General features: G+C 38.6%; 7 protein-coding genes across 7 annotated transcripts in view; 2 read left to right on the forward strand and 5 right to left on the reverse strand.

Annotated features, from left to right (window-relative positions):
- Window positions 1-5680, reverse strand: part of CBG08513 — a gene marked incomplete at both ends in the record, with an annotated part of 12540 nt that extends 6860 nt beyond the window's left edge. Inside the window, 9 exons of the mRNA XM_045241251.1 lie at window positions 542-1051; window positions 1108-1540; window positions 2381-2514; window positions 2585-2664; window positions 2709-3055; window positions 3334-3675; window positions 3720-3936; window positions 4678-5496; window positions 5540-5680. Coding sequence (XP_045093780.1) covers window positions 542-1051; window positions 1108-1540; window positions 2381-2514; window positions 2585-2664; window positions 2709-3055; window positions 3334-3675; window positions 3720-3936; window positions 4678-5496; window positions 5540-5680 — 3023 coding nt within the window. The remainder of the gene's footprint in view (window positions 1-541; window positions 1052-1107; window positions 1541-2380; window positions 2515-2584; window positions 2665-2708; window positions 3056-3333; window positions 3676-3719; window positions 3937-4677; window positions 5497-5539) is intronic.
- A 194-nt stretch (window positions 5681-5874) lies between these two features.
- On the reverse strand, window positions 5875-6497 carry Cbr-aps-3 (the record flags this gene model as incomplete). Its single annotated transcript, XM_002640408.1, has 2 exons — window positions 5875-6180; window positions 6225-6497. The coding sequence occupies 2 exons, from the start codon at window positions 6495-6497 to the stop codon at window positions 5875-5877; spliced, it is 579 nt and encodes a 192-aa protein (XP_002640454.1).
- Window positions 6498-7242: 745 nt separating this feature from the next.
- Cbr-rpl-17 lies at window positions 7243-8123 on the forward strand (the record flags this gene model as incomplete). Its single annotated transcript, XM_002640407.1, has 3 exons — window positions 7243-7535; window positions 7637-7761; window positions 7981-8123. The coding sequence occupies 3 exons, from the start codon at window positions 7243-7245 to the stop codon at window positions 8121-8123; spliced, it is 561 nt and encodes a 186-aa protein (XP_002640453.1).
- A 129-nt stretch (window positions 8124-8252) lies between these two features.
- Window positions 8253-9021, forward strand: CBG08509 (the record flags this gene model as incomplete). The annotated part of the gene is made up of 2 exons (XM_002640406.1): window positions 8253-8714; window positions 8761-9021. The coding sequence occupies 2 exons, from the start codon at window positions 8253-8255 to the stop codon at window positions 9019-9021; spliced, it is 723 nt and encodes a 240-aa protein (XP_002640452.1).
- Window positions 9022-9093: 72 nt separating this feature from the next.
- Window positions 9094-12911, reverse strand: CBG08508 (the record flags this gene model as incomplete). Its single annotated transcript, XM_002640405.2, has 5 exons — window positions 9094-9340; window positions 9390-9748; window positions 11167-11868; window positions 12247-12857; window positions 12905-12911. 5 exons carry the CDS (start codon window positions 12909-12911, stop codon window positions 9094-9096), a joined length of 1926 nt encoding a protein of 641 aa, XP_002640451.2.
- Window positions 12912-16039: 3128 nt separating this feature from the next.
- Window positions 16040-16998, reverse strand: CBG08507 (the record flags this gene model as incomplete). The annotated part of the gene is made up of 3 exons (XM_002640404.1): window positions 16040-16159; window positions 16213-16573; window positions 16976-16998. 3 exons carry the CDS (start codon window positions 16996-16998, stop codon window positions 16040-16042), a joined length of 504 nt encoding a protein of 167 aa, XP_002640450.1.
- Window positions 16999-18030: 1032 nt separating this feature from the next.
- Window positions 18031-22077, reverse strand: part of Cbr-dapk-1 — a gene marked incomplete at both ends in the record, with an annotated part of 24223 nt that continues 20176 nt past the window's right edge. The window contains 5 exons of the mRNA XM_045241252.1: window positions 18031-18288; window positions 18809-19345; window positions 19436-19867; window positions 20226-20677; window positions 20878-20995. Of these exons, the coding sequence (XP_045093779.1) occupies window positions 18031-18288; window positions 18809-19345; window positions 19436-19867; window positions 20226-20677; window positions 20878-20995 (1797 nt within the window). The remainder of the gene's footprint in view (window positions 18289-18808; window positions 19346-19435; window positions 19868-20225; window positions 20678-20877; window positions 20996-22077) is intronic.

The following is a 22077-nucleotide window of genomic DNA, read 5'->3' on the forward strand; positions in this document are numbered from 1 at the left end:
GTTCTAGTTTAAAAACAGATGGTGGCCTAGGAAACCAAACTTGCAAAAGCTAGGCCACCTCGTTAAAATGACATAGAAAACACATTGGGCTCATGTTAGGCCATTTCTAGGTCAAAAATAGATGGTGGCCTAGAAAACCCAACTTAAAAAAGTTAGGCCGCTACGTTAAACCGACCTAAAAACACACCAGGTGCATGTCAGGCCATTTCTAGGCCAGCAATAGCTGGTTGCCTAGAAAACCCAACTTGCAAAAGTTAGGCCACGTCGTAAAAATGACCTAGAAAACACACCAGGGTCATGTTAGGCCACTTCTTGGTCGTTTTGGCATGGTGGCCTAGAAACCTCAACTTGCAAAAGTTAGACCATCATGTCAAAACGACCTAGAAAACACACCAGGGTCATGTAAGGCCATTTCTAGGCCAAAAATAGCTGGTGGCCTAGAAAATCCCAACTTGCAAATGCTAGGCCACCACTTCGAAATGTATTCGTCTCGAAAAATTTCTCGAAGCCGTTTCGAAAGGATACACTGCTCCGTACTCACCGAAAATGCAAATCGCAAAATCGACACTTGAATGGCTGCTCTCCAGTGTGAATTCTCATATGAATCACCAACGTCTTCTTCTCAAAGAACTCCTTCTGGCACACGGTACACTGGATCTGAGGTGGTTCGTCCGAATGTGTTGCCATGTGATTTTTCAGTGTGCTCTTCAATCGGAACCCTTTTCCACATTCCGGGCAAATGAAATCTTTTTTTCCAGTATGGATTTTCATATGCCGATCCAAATCGTTTTTCCGGGTCAGGATCTTTGAGCAAACTGTGCATTGATGTCCTTTTTTAGTGGCTACTGGTTGCTGGATGGTGTTTGCAGTTGGTACCAATGCAAGGGCCAGAGAATCGGATGATGGTTGAGCCTGAATCGGGAGAATCCGGGGACGAGAGAAAAGATGGGCGTTGCGAAGATGGTTAGCGGCTTCGGCGGTTCCAGTGGATCGATTATCACATAATGGACAATTGACGATACGGTAGGCATGGTCTGAGTCCGTTTCGGAGCTAAAAATTAATTTTTAAACATTTGTAGTTTGTAGTCTTTGTAGATGTTTTCTCACCCATGCCAATGTTCACACAACAAATCCAAATTATCGTATAAATGATGACACACTTCACATCGAATCGGTGAGTCTCCAACCACTGTTCCTCTTCCCTGATGATTGGAATTTTGATTGCTCACCGCTGGAACCATTGGAGCATATTGCATCTCTTGCTCATTCTCTTCTTCCGGATCCATCCATTCGGTAACCGAATGTGCCCGATTCGCATGCTCATCGGGATGCTCGCCGGCGATACCGTACTCTGCGAATGATTGAGCAGACATTGCCATCGATCGGTCGACATGAACGACGCATTGATAGTTGATGTCTCCTCCGTGGCACGTTCGGGTGTGTTGTTTTAGAGCTACTCGGCTATGAAAGACTTGGGGACAATGGGCACATTGTACTGGTTGACGATCGTGTACTTCTTCCGCGTGCATGGAGAGGAGTTCTGGAATTTTGGAAATCGAGAAGTTCAGAACTCCAGAGTTCCAGAATCTTAGAACCTCAAATCTCCGGAATACCAGAATTCAAGAATTCCGGAATATTAGAATCTCAGAATTCCGGAATTCCAGGATTTCCGAGTCTTAGAATCTCAGAATTTCGTATTTTCAGAATTCCGAAATGTCAGAATACCGGAATTTTCAAATTTCAGAATTTAAAAATTACAGAATTTCCAAAATTTCAACAATCTAGAATTACAGAGTATCAGTGTTTCAGAATTTTAAAATTTCCGATATTCCAAATATCCAAAGTTCGGAATTCAGGAATTCCAGAATCTCAGAATTTCTGGTTTTTCAAATTTCAAAAGTTCGGAATTTCAGATTTTCAGCATTACAGAATTTCAGAATCTCAGAATTCCGGAATACCAGAATTCCAGAATTCCGGAATACAAGAATTTCAGAATTCCGGAATTCCAGAAACTCAGAATTTAAGATTTTCAGAATTTCAAATTTTCAGAATTCCGGAGTTTTACAATTTCATATTTTCATAATCTTAGAATTTCAGAATTTCAGATTTTTAGAATTCCATTTTTCAAAATTTCAGATTGTTCAAAATTTCAGAATTGTGGATTTTGTAGCTTTCCTGAAAGGCTTTTTCTACAATTTCTAGGACACATATTGTTGAAAAGTGAGCTCGAAACATTTTTTTGGGCTTCAGGCTTTAGGCTTTTAGGCTTTAAAAAGTGTTCCATTTGAAAAGGTACGGTGTTGCCAGAAAGGAGCCAAGCAGCACAAAAATCGAGTCAAGCCCCCTTGGCGCGATTCTCGAGCCAATCTTCCAAACTTACGGGCGGTCCTAAACGATTTATGGCACGTCCAACAGAGATGAGTCTTGCGTGGAAGATGTTGAGCACGATGTTCTTTGATCTGACGAGCGGTGGTAAGCCGTTGGGGTGGACGACATTGGCGGCAGATTACAACGCTGAGAAAATGAAATTACGGTGGATTACGGTAGGTGGAAGTCCGCAAACACCGATGTGAAGTTGCCTTACCGATTCGATGGAAGCATTTGATTTTTGGAGAATCGCCGATTGCAAATGTGATCTTCATATACTTGTCGAGACGAGAATTTCTGGAATTTTCAAATTTTTAATCGATATTCTCATTTCTTCTTACCTGATGACAAACACCACAAATAACCGAATGCTGTTCATCTTGATGCTGTCTCAATTCTTGAGGATTAGGGAAATTCAAATCACAAAGTGCACAATACGGCTGTTGATCCGAATCTCCATCCTCTTCGTTCTCTTGCTCCTCATAATGTTTCTGCATGTGCCATATCAGCGAGGCTCGGAGCACAAAACTTTTCTCACAAAAATCACATTTTCTCTCTCCGCCACCTTGCAAATCTCTCCATCTGTATTCAGATGCCAAGTGCGTTCTCATGTGCATCTCCAGCGATTTCTTGCTAGTGTACTCTCGTCGACACGCCTTGCAAATGTGTCGTTCGCAAATCGGAGCAACTGGAAATTGTTATAAATTTGGGAATTTTTTATATCGTAAAACCTGTAATAAAAGGGCCCCCTAACTTTCAAATTCAAGTCAAGTTATCTCGGTTCCTGTTGAAGATATGAAAAAGTTCTCAACTTATAAATAATCTATCATAATATCACAAGCATGTTATCAGTTGACACATTTTTGATATCTTTTAAAGGAGCCGAGATAATCTAGTTCGAAGTTGACAGTGTGGGTGAGGCCCTTCTATTACAGGTTTTACGGTATTCCAGAATTTTCTCCTTACTCATGCCTGGCCGCAAATAAGACGTATTATTATGTGCCGATCGTTTGTGTCTAGTTAGCGATCCTTTCGTGTTGAACACTGTCGGACAGTCTGGACACTGATATTTACTCTGATCCTTGGGATCTTGATCCAGCGGATGGATAGAGAGCATGTGACGATCATGGTTGGATTTCTTGGTGAATGAAGTGCCACAAATTTGACAGATGTACTGTTTCGGATTGCCATGAACGTTTCTGCTGTGCTCGGCGAGCCCTGTTCGATGCGCGTATTCTTTGAAACAAATCGCGCATTTCCATTTAGGAATCGCTGGAGTTTCAGGGGTGACTGGAATCTGGGCGGCATCTGAATTGGAAAAAGTTGAAATAATTGGATAAGTGAGCGCTTACAATTTCTAATATGTATCATTGTGTGCCGGGCGAGCTCCGCCGGCCTCACAAATGCCTTTTCACATTCATCGCACTTGAATTTCCTCTCTCTGACTGCTGGTTTCCTTTTCTTTCCAGCTGGCGACGACTTCGTTTGTAATTTTGACAAGAGATTTTTCGGGTTTTTCGCAGAAGGAGGAGCGGATTTTTGAGATGCCTTTGTGTTCCTCTTATTTCTCTGCCGCGTTTTTACTTTACTGAAAATTTGAATAGTGTCTTTCTGGTCTGATTTCATTGCTGACGAAAATTCGAGGGTGTGCGGAGTTATTATTTCTAGGCCTATTCTTCGATTTTTTTGATTATTTTTTTTTTGCGGGTTTTGCGGTTTTTCAGATTTTTTTTGTGAAAAAAACGTCGAAATCGATCAAATTCATAGAAAATTCGAAAAAAAACCTTTTTTATACGATTTTCTACGATTTTTCGGTTCGATTTGGGACTTTTTTTTCTTAACAAAGAACCGAAAAATTGCAGAAAATCGCATAAAAATTATATATTTTTTCGATTTTTGATGATTTTCATTGTTTTGATACGATTTTTTTGAGATTTTCTGGATTTTTTGAAGGAAAAACTTCAAAATCGATGAAATTCATAGGAAATTCGAAGAAAAAAACTTATTTTTAAACGATTTTTCGCGATTTTCCGGATCGATTCGGATTTTTTTTCACTGAAATTCGAAAAATTGCAAGAAAAAATCATTTAAAAATTTTGAATTTTTTATTCGATTTTTCCATAATTTTCACTATTTTTATGCAAAATTTCGCGATTTTTAATAATTACAAAAGTTCAAAATCGGTTAAACTTGTCGAAAAAGTGAGAAACAATTTTCTCACATAAATCTGACAAATAGCAAAAAAATTGCATAAAACAAGGAAAATTAAATATCGAAAATTCGAAAAAGCCAGGAAATTACGAAAAATACATGCTCCTTTAAGAATTTAAGCTCCGCCCTTTCTCGAATTCTCACTAAAACGAACTTTTCTGAACTGTGCAACAAACTATGTGCCACAGTCTCCTCCAACGGAATCACTTTTTGACATTTGGGACAAAACGAGAGCTCGTAAACCTCTTCTGAATGATCACGACGGATATGAAGATTGCGTTCTCGCTCGTTATCAAACTCTAGACCACACTCTGCACAAGCCAAATGATCAGCCTCGACGTGGATTTTCAGATGTCCAATGTAGGCCGAAAATCGAGAGAATTTGGTGGGATTCGTCTGTTTAGGGTCCGTTTTACAGAATGGACAAACTGTTCCCGATTCGAAACTCGTCGAGTCGGAATGTTCCAGAATCTTGTGAACTCGCAGGTTCTTCTCAAAATTGAACTCTAGATCACACAAACTACACTGGAATTTCGGTGGCTTCGATCGCTGGCAAGTGTCCAGGTCATGTCGATTCGTGTCCTCGATTTTCGAGTGACAATCCATGCAATAAATATCGGGACGATCGATTTCATCGTCGGAATCTGAATCAGAAGATTCAGAGGAATCTGTGAGATCTTCCTCTTCTTCTTCTGATTCCTCTTCAAATTCTGGCACAGTTTCATATTGAACCACTTGTTCTATAGGTTGAACGCTTTGATAGCTCTGATTCGGATGAATTTGAACGTTATGATCAATTATCTCTTGATTGGGATCAATTGGAATATAATCTAAATCGAGTAGCTGCTGCTGCTGATCCTGCTGTGCATTATAATTGTTGTTATTCACTACTACCTGCTCTTGATATGTTGGTTGGAACTGGAAAAGTCGGTTTTTCAGAGTTTTGGGAACAAATTCTTACATCAAAATGATCGTCAAAACTATTATACTGATATGATGGATCGGCAGGTTCTGATCTGACGCTTGAAGCGTTCTCATGTCTTATTCGATCCCATGACGCGTTGTGACGTTCCCGATATTGTTGGGATGGGTCATAGTCCATTTAAAGCTAGGAAATTTTCTGTTAGGCTAGTCAAACATGACGTTATAGATACTGAAAAAGGCCGACTCAAACAACATAAACTATACATTTTGGAAAAAAATAATTAATTTTATACATATGAAATACATGAGCTGTGGAATGTGACGAATCTAGTTAACAAAGAAAGCAAGCACCAAATAAATAACAAGATCGGATCAAAATGCGTTTTTCAAATTAGACAACGATGGTAGATCGGGCAATTTGATGTCTTTCAATTGCTGCGAAATGTTCATATTCTTCACTGCTGATACTGCTCGGGCAGGCGCCGCCGTGATTCCCGCTTCTTGTTTTTGAATCTTGTCCTGTTCTTGAATCCTTTGTAATATCTCATTCATATTCGTCTCCAGCACCATTCCGCCCATTACGATCTCTCCGAGAATGTGATGAACACGATCCACGTGGAAAATTAGGTCTAGCTCGCAAACGTTCTCGAAGCAGCGATCGAGGGTTTCGACGAAAACCTATAAAAATATTGTCGGACGCATTATGGAATTCCGGAATTTACTTGAATTAAATCGAGAATTCCTAGCTCTGATTCTGACGAATCTACACAGAAAATGAAGTAGAGTGTTGCGTAGTGTCGATAGATCAGACGATAATCGTTGCCGTCAATCAAGGTGCCACCTTCCAAAAAGTTGCAGACATTGTCGTCACGCTTCGATACTAGCTGGAATGTTTCTCGAACGATTTGCTGCTGCATTTCCTCCGAATAGTGCTGATAGAATTTGAGAAGACGTGGTTTCCCATGATTGTTGATGACAAGAATCGCTTTTATCATTTGAAAAGAGAAAAAATGAGTGGAGCGACGGAGAAAAAATTCAAACAGATTAAATAAGCAAAAAATTTAGATTAAATAAGCGAAAAATTATTTGAAAAATTCAGCAGAAAACTATCGACACTACAATTCTAAACTGACACAAATTTTGAAAAATTCAATTTTCAACAATTCTAAAGCTTTCAATTTATGTATTATAGTGTTCAAACTTCCTAAAATTGAAAAAAAAACAATTTTTAATTTCTCTACAGAAAAATTCTCTAAAAATAACCGGAAAAATCAAAATTCTAGCGAAAAAACGCCAAAAATCAATGAATTCTCTGCAGGCAGAACCCTCGGCCCGTAAATCGACACACAGTCGCGGCGAGACCCGCGAGGCGAACTACGGTCGAGTGTGCGCCTTTAATCTCGCAATTCGCCATTATTTTTAGGCCTTTTTCTCTTTTCGAACATTTTTGGCCTAAATTTTCGCGATTTTTTCAGAAATTTTTTAAAAAAAAATCAGGATTACCTTGAAGAATCATAAAAGTAGCGTTTGACCGAAGGATTTTCGTAAAACATCGTCAAAATTTTGATTTTCAAGATGGATTTTTTTTTCAAATTTTAGTTTAATTGCGAATTTAACTTTCTAGATTTTGACAGGTCCATCTGTAAAATGTCGCTCCGAATTTCGACTTTTTCCGCAATTTTTTGCTTGTCTTTGCTAAATAATTAATATCAGGTGTTCCAGGTAATCTTCCTTGTCGAAATGACGAAGGTTCACTATTCCCGGGCACCGGAAAACAGCACCAAGTCGTGCAAGGCTCGCGGATCCGATCTCCGCGTTCACTTCAAGAACACCCATGAGGCCGCTATGGCTCTTCGCGGTATGCCACTCAGACGCGCTCAAGCTTTCCTCAACCACGTCAAGGAACACAAGGAGATCGTTCCATTCAGACGTTTCCACGGAGGAATCGGCCGTGCCGCTCAAACCAAGCAATGGAACACCACCCAAGGAAGATGGCCAGTCAAGTCCGCTGACTTCCTTCTCGATCTGTTGAAGTGAGCTTTGTTTTATTGTGGAAGATCATTGTGCGGCTAGATAATTTCGGTTCTTCCATCTGCAAAATTTAATTAGCAAATTCAATTTGTTTTTTTTTCAGGAACGCTGAGAGCAACGCCGAGTACAAGGGACTCGATGTTGACCACCTTGTCATCGAGCACATCAACGTTCAACGCGCAGCCAAGCTCCGCAGAAGAACCTACCGTGCCCACGGAAGAATCAACCGTAAGTTTTTCATTTCTTTGGGCGTTTATTCATCACATGAAGATATGTTTCCCAACTTATTCATGCAGTGTCGAGAAATGTCGTTTCTCCGCCTATTTTTCGCATTTCTCCTCGTTTTTCTACATCGCAAGAATAGGTTTAAAAAATTATGTGACATGAAAAGTCTCAGTAGTTAGTTTTTGAGAAAACGAGCATCTAACTAAATTCCATTTTTTTCAGCATACATGTCCTCTCCATGCCACATCGAGGTCATCTTGGCCGAGAAGGAAGACGTTGTCTCCAAGCCAACCGATGATGTTCCAAAGATCAAGAAGGAGTCGAAGAGAAAGCAACGCCGCCAGTTGGCCCGCGGAGAATTCTAAGTAAATTCTTGTTGATAAATGTTTTGTTGGTTCGCAAAGTGTTATATTTTATCAAAAAACAAGCACAGTATTGGGTCAGAGAATATCGTTAAAAACTAGAATTCCGGAGATAATGTCAGTAAATGTCAGATGTTGCCCGTAAAAAAAACTGTAGCCCAAGCAGTTTCCATTCTCGGTCGTTCTGTGTCTCCAACAGAGCAGCTTGCTCTGATCAAGAAATCCAATGCAGATCGTGAAATCAGAGACCTTCTCCGACAGTGCCTCATCTCTGCAATGAACTTCGAGTCTTCCAGCAAAGAAAGTTTAGAAAAATCGAAGACTCTTGTTCGAAAAGCCGGTGACACTTGCGAAATCAGCTCTCGTTCTGCCGCCTTCACAGCGGCGTCTGCAATGAAACTCAAAAAATGGAATGAAGTGGATGAGATGCTTCAGATGGCCACATATTGCCCACCGGCGATCACTAGTTCGATTCGAGTGAAATCCCTCGCTGAACAGTCTAAATTCAATGAAGCACTGGCCGAACTGGAGAAGGTGCTCATGTTTGAAGAAGAAGTTTTCTCCACAGGAAATTATAGTATCAGTGATGAAGCCGTGAGTTGAAAACATTCTAGTTATATTTAAAGTCTTTATTTTTCAGTTGGATGCTCTTTGCGACGCCATCAAAGCCGAGCCAGAGTCTACAGAGAAAATGAAACGATTTCGTAATCTACAAAGACTGGTGACAAAATACGGTCGGCGAACTGATAAATCAATTGAAGACTTGTTATTCAGCCCGCTTCGTTTGGAAAATTCCGTGCCAGAAGCAGAGAAAGTTGATCCAGAATTTATGAAATCCCAAAAATTCCAAGACTTTGTAAAACAGATTCCCTATTTGAAGGATGAAAAATTGAAGTTGTGAAAACGGTTAAATCAAATAAAATTTTCAAAATTCATTCATTTTTCATCGAATTCCATTAACCGAGTTATGTCATCACATGGCAAGCGATTTCTGCTCTCCGCCGCCAGTTTTATCGAGTAGTGTCGACGTTTCAGTCGATGTTCCAGTAGTGCCACCAGTTGTACCAGTTGTTCCCATCACCGATTCTCCAGCCGTCGTTCCACCAGTGGTTCCCTGCACCGTTACGTCGCCAGTTACAGTGTTTCCAAATCCAACGCCAGTGATGCCTCCAGTGGTTCCTGACGCATCGCATCCGTATCGTTTGTACATTCCACGGTACCTGGAAATCCCAAAAATAGAAATTTCGAATAATCAAAAAAAATCCCTACCAAATGGCAAAGACAGTTCTCCGAAGCGCATAGAAGAGTCCAGCTCCAATACCCAGTGTCAAAAGTGTTCCAATCACAAATCCAATATAAATTCCCCATGTCCACCATTTGCCTTCCACGTACAACGCTTTCGAGAAGGCGTTCGTCTCAAAAACATCCTTACCACCGACGAGTGCATCTGGAATCGCACGTGGCGCCGCCTGAGTCGTCGTGAGAGGGAGATTCACGGGTGCGATGGTTGTCGTGGTGGTGACGACTTCTGCTTGAGGAGCCGTGATTGGGATCTTCGACGTTTGATTGTACGGCGCTCCCATTGTCACACTTTGCGATCTGGTCAGGGTTCGGCCATGTTGAATGTTCTGAAATCAAATTAGAAGAGAATGAGTAATTTTGAGGGTTCAAACCAGTTCAAAGTCGAAGGAATCTTTTGAAACAAAAATGGGCGGAGCTTAACAAAAAGGGGCGGAGCTTAAGTCCGATGATCCTTAATGGAGGGCAGACAGCAAAAATTTCGGGGAAAATTTCAGGGAATGTGTATTTTGCCGTCGCGGTGTTCGCACCTAAAGCACGCAATCACACGCGCAAACATTTTTATTTTTTTATTTCCCGACTTTATTTTTAACGACTTCAAACATTAAAAAAGCTCTTTTTTCTTATTTATTATAAAACCCATATAAAAGCGAATTTTTTATGTAAATTTAAAGTTCTATCGACCGATTATTTTGCCAGTCGCCGGTGTTTTTTATAGGCATGCGAAAAAAACTATTTTCTCTTCGATAACCGTTTCTTCACTGTTCCTATTTATCTCATTACTTCTCGTTATTACTGTAGGAATAAAAACTGTTTTATGACTAGGGTTTTCAGAGACGTCTCCATTTTTACTGCTTCCTTCACCTTCCGACGACCAGCCCTGCACGAGGATTGTTTTAATTATGTGGTTTTTTTTTTCAATTGTTATGTCTATTTCTAAAAATTAATTGTAGTTTTTTTCATAATTTATTTGTTAACATAATAAAACAAGTTTCTTCATTTTCAACTGATTTTGGTACCTCGGAGCGAGGCCTCGGCGGCACGCTGGTAGCCCTTCAGAAATTCCGAGTTCAAAAAGTTCAATCCGAAGGAAACAAGGGAAGAAAAAAGTAAAAACACCAGCAGGGATTGAACCTCTGACCTCCTGAATACTAGCCTAGAGCGTACCCACTACACTACGCGTGTAAGAGGCGACCACCGCGTTTTTCACATTATGAAGCGACGCCGCAGCAGCAAGCTAGTGAAGAAATTAGGGTGACAAAAAAGAGCATTTTTTCGTCCTTGAAGTGTTTTTTTTCAGGTTTTTAAGTACATAGCTATATTTATACTTCAGAGTTATATCTTTTCAGTAAAAATGAAAATTTTGAAATTTTTGATGTCTACCCTCCTTTAAAGGAACAGGTGATTACTTCCTGGCCTAATTATTTTTCGGTTTTTCGACGAATTTTATCAATATTTCGATAATTTTCATTGTGTTTATTGATTTTTGTAAAAAATTGTTTTTTTTCGGAATTGTTGAAAAATTTCTTTTTTCAACGCTATATTTGCGATTTATCGGATTTTTGTGAAAAAAATTTTTTTTAAAAACTTTTTTCAACAAAAATCTGGCAAATCGCAACAAATTGCTCTAAAAAAAGAAAATATTTTCTCGAAAAATCGAAGAAAGTATTTTGCTACCGGACTGGATCTCCGCCCACCGTCAGGTTTTCAGCGGCAACGCTCATTTAAATCAAGAAACCAAAAATACCTTCGAGAAGATTCCAGCTCTCGGTGCCAAGCAGTCTTCCGTCGGGAAAAAGAACGCAAGTTTCGTCGAATCCTCAGCCGAGAATCCAAGCGAATCACTTGACACAATCTCTCGATGATCGTTTCCAATGTAATACTCGGCTTGTTGCTTTCCATTGATATCGATTCCATAACCGAATTCGATGGCCAATGGATAAGCCTTATCTCTGTGTGGATGGTCAAGCTCAATGAGCGAGGAACGTCCCGTATTTGGCCATGTCACAATTCCACTCTGCACATTCACATCGATGATTTTCTGAGGGTCACATTTGGGAACAACACTGTCATCACTATGACTTTCAGGAGCGATACAGATTCTAAACGCCGTACATTTTCGAGTGTCCATTCGAATTGTCATTTGGTATGCATAAGGGTGCATGGAGTACTTGACAACTGATCCAACGTCACAAGCAGTTAGACAATCCTTATAATTCATTCCATCCATTGAGGTGATCGATTGGAAGTTGTATGGGGTACGAGTGCCACTAGAGGGAGCGTGTTCTCCATGGTAGAAAGACGATCGCTTGTTTCGAACCTTCTCTCCTGGTTTCAACCATCTTGGCACTTGAATAAAAGTTCCGCTTTCTTCAATTTTGGCACTGAGATCTTCATAAGTCTTGTAGCATTTTCCTTCGTTGGCGAAGAGTACTGAACCAGTGGCTTGCTGAAAAGAAGTGCTTATCAAACTTGAAATCGTCATAGCTTCTTTCGAAATAGGTATTTTTTGACCAGCTAAAATGGATATCACAGAACTCAACATGTACTACAACGTGGTACTATTTTGAAAGTTGTATCTTGTTTGTGAACAAAGTTACAAGCCAAAAACTGTCTGAGCTATGAGGTCACAGCTTTAAGGCTTGTAACTTTGTTCATAAACAAGGTACAGTACTCCAAATATTATCATTTTGTAGCTCTTGAGTTTTTCTGTCATATCTAATTTTGATCCTAAAAGCAACTAAGGCGGGGATAAGTTTTCCAAGAAAAGTTCCACAACTACAAAGTTCCACAAAAAGCCACAACTTCAAAGTTACCCCCCACTCACATCTGAAGAATATCCAGCCTTTTTATTCTTGCACACGTTTGTCTCTGGCTTCTCCGGATCCGCAGACATCACCTTCACATCCTTCTCATCCACCAACATCGGTGGTTTCGATGGAGTTGGAGATCCATTATACTCGTAGTACGCCTTAACATCCATTACTCCGATTTGTGTTCCAGCAGCCGGATAGTCTTCCGAAGAGCACGTGAACATCTCACACTCCTGCTTCAAATCTCTCTTCCATTGTTTATAAATCGCCGGAGATCCATCCAATGTCACAATGACACGATCCGGAGATGGTTCACAGACGACATGGACACCTGCACCGGCACTATCTACCATTTGAGGATTCAGATAATTTGTCTGTTTCTTTCCACATGTGACATAGGTCTCAGCATTGTAGTTCTGGTTTCCGATGTATGCTCCAAAGGTCCCGAAGCCGTCCTTGAGATTCGTGAGGTCTGGAGTGAAGCCAACGCCAACTGGAATGTATGCAGTTGGCAATGGATTACTACGCATTGATCCATAATCTGTTGGAATTTGTCCATGACAAATCAATGGGAGTAGGAGGAGAAGGGACAGTGGATGAGGCATTCTTGATTTCAGCTGTCCAACTGAAAATTGGAATTTTAGAAAAAACAAATTTCAGAAAATGTTTTACCTCTCATAAACATTGGCAAGTGTTCTCTTGTGTTGTTTGGATTTGATTTCTAGTAGAATCGAATATTGGTTTTACTTTGACATGTACTGGTTTCGATTTTTCTTGGGGAGACCCCGATGAGTCGGCTTTAAAGTTCACACGTTTTGAAAGGTACTAAATTTCTTGAAATACCGTAAACACTTGAATAGAAGCCATATACATCCATTTGAACTCAATTATCTCGATTCTTGTTAAAGATATCAAAAATTGGTCAACTGATAAAATAACTGTGATATTATGATAAATATTCTATCAGTTGACAACTATATTTTATCAGTTGACAACTATTATGATAAATAATTTATCAGTTGACAACGAGATAATTGAGCTCAGGATGTGTAAGTATGTTGGGGACGCATTCAGCCGACAGCGCGCGGCGCTGATCGAACAAAATTTGAGCTCAATTATCTCGGTTCCTTCAAAAGATATCAAAAATCTGAAAGCTGATAAATTATTAGTGATATTATAATAAATAATTTGTCAGTCGACAACTTTTTTGTATCCTTGACAGGAAATGAGATAAATGGGCTCAGAGGAGGGCTCTTCTGTTATAGGTTTTACGGTGTGATTTGGGAGACGTGTTTAGGGATACTGTACTTTGATATTTTGAGTTTAAGAAGTTTCGAATTTTCAATATAACTTTTTTTTTGATTTTGTGGGTTTGGGGATTCTCATATTCTACAACTAGTTTATTGCTGTATTAGGGCTCTGATTCGGGATCTTTGAAGCTTCTGTATTAGGGGAGTTTGCCGAGAGACGATGACCACCAGATGAGGGTTCCAGATTGGAGAGAAGATAAACCATCTTTGGCAGCGGGGAGGAGGTTGGAGGAGGCATCGGTTGTTTGGCTCATCCGCGAGCATCAGCTGTTGAGATCCTTCGTCAGCGAGTCCAGTGTTGCGGAGATCCTTTGGAAGTCACCATTGCCTCAGATGTCTTGATATGCTGAGATTCTATCAAGTTGTGGACTTCTGAATTTGCTAACTTAATTTTAATTTTCTTCAGGTTTTTTGAATCCTAGGGTTCATTAATCCCTGAATTCTGAAATTTCCAAATTTTGTGATATTGAAAACTTCAAGAATTACGACATTCTGAAAACTCGAGACCCCTAAGATTTTGAAATTCTGAGATTCTGAGATTCTGAAATTTTGAGATTCCGAGATTCCGAGGTTCTGGAATCCCAGGATTCTGAGATTCTGAGATTCTGAATGTTTTGGGATTCTGGAAATTTGAATTTCAAGGATTCTGATATTCTGAAATTCTGAAATTCTAAGATTCTAAGTTCGGGGCTTCTGGCAATTTCAAATTTAATTCAATTTTCAAATCCTTGGGTTTATGAAACCTGGTATTCTGAAGTTCTCATTTTGAAAATTCTGGATCGTGAAATCTCAGATTTTTAATGACTAATTCTTATATTTGAGTTTATAAAAATTTTAAAAGGTTGACATTTCTGCTCCTATGATTAAACCTAGGCCACGGCAGCGGGCGCCTTTCCTACGTGGCAAATTTTCCGGATTTTTTTCAATTTCATGTCCGGCAGGTAAAAAAACGTAAAAAACCACTGTCGGCGACTTGAAAAAAAGGCTGTCAGGTGCCGTGGCCTAGGTTTCTCACTGAAAATCCTCGTCCCCCGGCGGCACCTTTTTTTGAATTTTCTTCTTTTCAATGCCGTTTTTTGGGAATTTCGGATTTTCTTTGAATTTTTTCGCAATAATATTCGGAAAATAGATAACTTTTAACACATTATAATGCAATAAAAATTTCTGGTCGGAGTCCCCCTTTAATAACCATCATCATTCTATCTGTCTCCCACTTCCCAATCCAATTCATTCCAATCCGTTTTCCATTACTCCGTACTTCATTCGTCGTGCTCTCCGAAATTATTAGTTTGTTAGAACTAAATCAAATGTATGTTTGCTTTTATTCGGTTTAATATGTGCTAGATGCTTTCATTTTCAGTGTGACTGCTTCTTTATGCTTTATGCCGAAAAAGGGAGACGTCTTTTTAAAAACCATTATCAACGAAGGAAGCCAACGAAATGGAGGTTATCCATGATCGCTCTTTCCGCTCAGGGGAATGTCGACATTATCACTCGTACAGTCAACAGACAAATTGAAAAACAGACAAGTGTTATGGTAAACGTTTTGTCAGTTGACGGTTTTTGTTATCTTTCACAAGAGCTGATAGTGAGAAAAAATCACTCATCTGAACATGATTTTATGGTAAACGTTAGTATGAAAAACACCATTTTCTCGGCCCTTTTAGTAGGTATTAAAATGGAGTCAAATGATAAAATGTTACTTATGTTATTACTAGCATGGTTTTAGTCGACAACTTATTGATATCTCTCACCGAAATCGAGATAATGAGGCTAACTAGGGAACTATCTGAGCGGGATTCCAAGTTACACTTCATGACCTATATCATCAGAAAGCCCATGAAATTCTAATTCTGAATACGTTTTCTGGTTTCGCGAAACGGCGGTGAGCTTTGAGAAAATTAGGTCAGAGGGTGATTTTCAGTTGATTTTCAGGCTGTGTTTAATTTTTTTTTTAATTTGAAATAAATATATCACGCGTGAACGAAAATGAATTTTTTAAGGCAAATCTACAGTAATCTGATTGCTTCAAATTCTATCAGGGGTCTCAATTCTGATTTTTATGAATTGATTTTAGTGTCAAAAATCGGTCGTAAAATTCTGAACATTTTCTACCTATTTTCATCATGATTGAATCAGCAGATTTTTTGGAAATCCCCGAAAACCTTCAAAAATGACGAAATTCAGTTGATTTTTTAGAAAATCTATCAGGGCTTTTATTTTTGGGTCAAAATAGACGTTTTTTAGTGATATTACAGGTTTTACGATATAGGAAAGGGGGAGTTTCAAAGTTTTTTAAATCGTCGATTTTTTTCGTAAAAAGTTTGCTTTTGTGTGCTTTTCCAGGAAATATATTAGAGACAATAAAAGTAGTCTTATCTGTTTTTATTTTTCCAAATTCACAAAAGAATATGGTTACAATAGTGATTAATTTATAAATTTTTACTTGAAAATTATTTATTTAGATCATTAATTATAAAAGAGAAAAAACACAAATTTATTGAAGAACACAGAAAGCCGTCTGGCGGGCGCGGACTGCCGAAAAGCGAACAGTCGGCTCGAGGGGCACATTTAAAAGGAATTTCGAGGACATTATTTTTTTTTCATGTCTCCCCACCTTTAAAGATATCAAAAAATGGACTGATCCATTTTTTTAATATTATAATAAACATTTTGTAAGTATATCACTTTTTGGTAACTTTTACAGGAAATGAGATATATGTCTACTTTCAAACAGATAACGGGCTTGGTTAATAGATCAGTGAGATAGTGGGCCAACACAGATCCAGGCATAACTACAATAGTGTTATCTGTATCTGATTGAGCATCATCATCCTCATCCTCTACTTCATCGTCATAATCGAAACTAGATGGCTCCGTCTGAGTATTCTGGGTCAAGTTTAGTCTCCGAAGATCCAAATGTATCATTTTCTCCTCATCGTCTGAATCCTCTTCGGAAATTCCATTCGATGTACTCTCCACGAATTCTTTTAGCGCATTTTCGGTGGTTTGATTGTTTCGAGCACTTTCTCTTCAACTCATTTCCCGATACATTTAGAGGGAGCAGAGCCTAGAAATGGTGAAAAACAGACTACAGAAGAAAAAGAAGGGGAGGGGCAAGAGGAGGAACAGGAAAAGATGAAACATGAGGTTTTACCAAATTTAGATGAAATGGTAAAATTTTTATAATTCGGAATAAAAATACATAGGAAGCAGTGCTGAAAAATTTATGTGAGAACTTACTATCTCAAATCACTTATCAAAAACTCAACAAAAATATCTTCTCAATTTCTCTCTAATAGAGTAATCAGATGTTGGAACTCTTTACCCGCCAATGTGTTTCCGGTAAAGCCCTCGTCAGCGGCTTTCAAAAATCGACTATTATCCTGTGATCTAATACATTTTCTTGTCTTGAATTCAACTAATTACTAACTCGGTTTTTCCTCCATCTCCCATTTAATACAAATGTATGTCCCTGTTATATCTCCTAGTTTCATAGACATTTCACGTGTTAGTGGTTTTCTCCCCTTCGTTGAAATAAATAAATAAATAAATAAATAAATAAATAAATAAACAAAAAAAAATAAAAAGAAAGAAACAATAGAATATGATATTCAATTTTTTGCTTTTTGGATAACAGTATTTTTTTCAATTTTGCAATAGTTAATAGTCATTTTATAGCTGAATTTTGAAATAAACAAATCTTGAGCTGATTTATGAAAAAGGTGAAATAGTGAGAACTGACGAAACTTTTACATTTTAAATGTTATCCGTGAAACTGTGAATGTTTGAAAAATAATTATATTAAGAAAAAGTGAAAAACGATTATTCACTTATTTTTTATGGAAATCCGGGCATTTTAAATGTTTGAATTTCAAGGAACTTGATGTCCGAATTTCAGAAAATTCACAATGACAAATTTCTGAAATTCTGTGAATCTGGAATTTTGAGTTTGATTGTTTCCCAGATTCTGAATGTTTCTCAGCTTTCAAGGATTTTCAGATTTGGGAAGTCCATGACTCTGAATTTCTGAAAGTCTATGATTTAGAAACTCAGTTATTCTAAAAATTTCTGAAGAATTCTGTTATTTTGTTGATCGAAAATTTTTAGAGATTCTGAAAAAAAAATTGTCGTTTTACAAAAATTTATTCGTCATTTCACAAGAGAAAAATAGAGAAGTAGATGAGAGTGGGATAACATTTTCTATGCCTAGAATTCATAAATATACAGAAAAATCAATAAAAACTCATCGATCGAATATGCTCTTTGTTTCGTGTTGTTTGCACAGACCGGTAATCAACTGGGAACGAAAAAGTAGATGAAAATGAAAGAAAAATGACAATTTGGGAGAGAAAAATGAATGGAAAATCGAATGAAAGAGGGGAGAAAATGGGAAAAAGAGGGAAGGAACCCGTTATTTTATAGAACACAAAAATTGAAATTTGAAAAATAACACAGGGATGAGTGAAAAAAGGAGCAAAAAAGGAATTAGATTGGTTGATGTTCGCTGGAACTATGACACGAGGAGACGACTCCACTATCATTGGTTTCCAGTAAATATTGCTCTTCGAGAGGAGCGAAAACATAAAGTGGAACTGTTCGATAGAGCGCATCTCGTGCATCACATCGTCCGAGTTCAACAAGAATTCGACACAGATTTCCGACACTGGCTTGCTCCGGATGGTGGATGGCCCACTCGTTGAGCAATTGGTCGGTTCGAGATAGGGATTGACCTGTTGAGTCGACCTGCAAAGATATGGAAACTTTAGAATTTTAATTTATGGAATTTGTAATCTTTCTAGTTTTTAGAGTTTTCGAGTTTAATGACTTTTAGATTACAATTTGGTTTTAGAATTTTCGAATCTCTTGTTGCTTGATTCCCGGTTTTATCAAGACTAAAGCCGACCGACAGCAGACCAACTTCTTGTATTTGCGTGTCAACTTTTGAGTGTTTGCGTACGCAGCATTTTGTTTCAAGACGCCGGACGGATTCATTGAATGGTGTGTCGTAAAACAAAATGCTGCCTACGCAAACACCGTCTGGCATGATGACGCGCAAGTTCATGAATTCTGTCAGCTCGGTCGGCGGTCGGTAGATCGGCTAAACTTGCCGACTTATTCGAGGTCTTTCTAAGTTTTTAGGTTCTAAAAAGTTAGGAGTTTTTGTTGTTTTTTGGATTTTTCAGATTTTTCTAAAGATTTTGAAGTTTTTAGATTTTCGGTTTTTTCCGAAACCTCTGAATTCCCTTAAGTAAGAATAACTCACATCCGGCACCTGATCAGTCAACTGAAGCTTGACCGCCAGAATCGACCAGTCCCTTCCCATCGCATGAGGTGGATCGAGAAGACACGCGAGTTCACAACGACTCGCCATTTGAAGATCCGCAACACCTACATCGATTCCAAGTGTTAGATGACGTGCCACGTCACGGGATCCAAAGCACACGACATCAGTGAACAATTCCTCTTCATCCTGAGTTCCTTTAACTGATAACGATTCTCTTTGTTGCATTTCCATCATAGCTTCCGGTGGGAAAAGAGCAGGATGTTCACGGTGTTCTTTGAGATGTTTTGGACTGATAAAGTGTCGTTCGAGACTGATTCCAGGTCCAACTTCTGCTGCAGCATGTTCCACTAAATTGATAAGATCTTCCATGAAATAAAACATCGAAGTTGCAGTTTCAGATGGTCCACGGGCACGGATTTCAACGGCGTCTCCAACCATGCGAATGACAGCTTCACGATCCTGAGTGACCAGTTTGGAGCATTCGGACCATTGTTGGAGTTGTGTGTCTTTGGCGGGCTGAAAAAGTTATATGCTGAAGTATGAATGTTGATCAATAACCAAAATAAAAAATAACTAAGTTTCAAAACAGTAAAATTTTTTAATTACCTGATAATCATTAATACTCCTTCTCAACGCCACTTGAATCCTTGGAAATGTGCTATGAAGACTTCTCTCCATTCCACGCATCGGAAGAATTCTGACTCCTCCATAAACCGTGTCCCTCTCTTTCTCAGGCAATGAATACGGTCTCCAAATGGAATCCGGAGCTTCTGTCTGAATGAAAACTGGGAATTCATGAGCACCAGTTCTGGCATCTGGAGCACACAGTTGAAGCACTTCCAGAATTGTCATCAAGTCCGATTGTTCTGGGATTTCTGGGAAGATTTTGGCGAGTGATGAGGTGTGATAAGATCCGTTTGGACTGGCTTTTGAGAGGAATTCTGCACTGAGAAGTTGTCCGAGAACGTGAGTTCCGAACCATTCGGCATTCAGAACAACATAATCCGCATCACAAAGATCGTTTCGCAGGTAGACGAGCTGCAAAAAACATATGTGATTAGTGGTGCTTAAAGCTAAGCGTCCAATGGATATTATTAAATGATTCTTGATTTATTTTTATGCTGAAACATGAATTTTTTGAATTTTGAAAATTCAATTTCAGCAAAAATTTTTTCTTTGAGGTCTTTTGACCAGTGTCCAGAGAGGAATCTTAAAATATATGCTTCTTTAAAACATAAAATAGCAGAACGATCAAAAAATTTGAACTCCCGATTATGTTAAACGGCGAACCTTGAACAATATGAAACTTTTGAAACATTTTTTTCAATTTCGTTAAATTTCAAAACTTTTGATTTTCGAACATTTTCACCCTACAGTAATCCTTCAAATTTCTTACCTCTCCAATCAACTGCAATTGTTGTACAATCTGCCTACAATGTGCATCTCCAGTCAACGGATTAATCTCATCTCGAATCAATTGAGTGAAATCAGGCCAAGTGATAACTGGGAAATTCACGTGCTTCTTCCTAACCAGATTCAAATGAGAGACTACAGTATCCAGTATAGCCAATGGTTTCAGAAGTTTTGCCAAAATATTCGTTCGACACTTTGCCAATTCCATTTTCAACGTCTTCATTCCGACGCACGATGGATTCGTGGCATCGAGAAGAATCAAACGGTGGTCCATATCGAAATGGGTCTCAAAACGAAGTCGTACTGTATTTAGCATTGCTTCAATATCAGATGAAATGTATTCTCCTTCTTGATTCTTTTGTGGAAACAGTGATGGAGTTGCATGCGTTCCAACGATGATAACTTTGGAACGACGGGATGAGAATCCACAGTGTCCTGAAAATATAGAAAAATTGTAGTCTGGCTTTTTAGTGTAATAAAACTAATGTTTCAAAATTGCTGTGAAAGTAAATGAAAGTTTGATTTTCCTAATGGAAAGTCGTATTCCGTCTTGATGATTTGTAAATTTCAGGAGCTGCAATTAAGTTTCACTAATTCTTTTAAAGGCTTGGAAAAAATTGACATTTGACAACTACCGTAAAACCTGTAATAGATGTGCNGAATCGAACAACAATTCGTCTTACGAACTGTCAACATCTGGCAGCAAATACACTCCACCGCACTCTCAATACACACGAGGAATCGATGTACAAACTGTAAATGTTCAAGGATGTGGAGAGTTTTCAGTTTGGGAATTTGGAGGATACGAACCAATGCACACTTGTTATGATCATTTCGTTGGAAACTGTGACTGCATTCATTTGATTTTGTATAGAGCCAGTGATCCGACGGAAGTACAATACAAACAGATTCTCTATTGGATGAACTTCTTGAAAGGAAGAGTTACGCCGTTTGAACCGATTGGTGAGTTGAAAAGTCTTTTTCGAGAATGAATTAGTTTGTTGGGCTCGGACAAGAAATTTCCATACTCTCTGAAACCGCATTTTTCAGCTAACCTGATTTTGGTCTATTTATTTTACATTGTTTTACTTGAGTGCGGTTTCTCACCGAAATTTTATACTAAAACTACCATACAAAACGAAATCATATCTTGGTTCTTTTTTTGTGGAAAATACCGTATTTGCTCTAATACATAGAAGCCCACCCTATTACTTGAACACTTTGAGCTCCATTATCTCCGTTCCTTCAGAAGATATCAAAAGCTTGCCAACTGATAAATTGTTTATCATAATATCATCTATATTTTATCTTAGTTGACAAATTTTTATATCTCTCATAGAAACCAAACTAATTGAGCTCAAAGTGGACGTATAGAGTGGGCTTCTAGTGGAGTAAATACGGTAGTCAGCTTTGAAGTTCTGAAAAAGCATTTCAGAATTTTTCGATTTATCTGAGAATTCCAGAGCCCATTAAAAAAAATAGGGCTTCAATTTTGTATTTGGCAACTTTTTCTGTAAAATTCCAACGAAGCGAGAGAAGAGGTTTCAAAGTAGTCCAACTCCGATTTTCCTGTTAATTTTGACACTATTTGGGTTGCAAACGGCTTATCAGAATAGGAATCTGGGGAAAAAGTTGCCAATATTCCGAAAATTGATATACTGTGAAATTTATTTCATAAATGCCCTTTATAAATGGATTTCACCTCTAATAGAAGGGCGCCTCTTAAACTCATTTTCCGAGAAAAAAGTCTGGAGCAATTTTTCAGTAGTCCAAAATTGTCTGTCTTTCCCTGAAAAAGCCAAAATATGATACCGTAAAACCTGTAATAGAAGTGC

The sequence above is a fragment of the Caenorhabditis briggsae genome, assembly GCF_000004555.2.
Source record: "Caenorhabditis briggsae complete genome, chrI, whole genome shotgun sequence".
NCBI lineage: Eukaryota > Metazoa > Nematoda > Chromadorea > Rhabditida > Rhabditidae > Caenorhabditis > Caenorhabditis briggsae.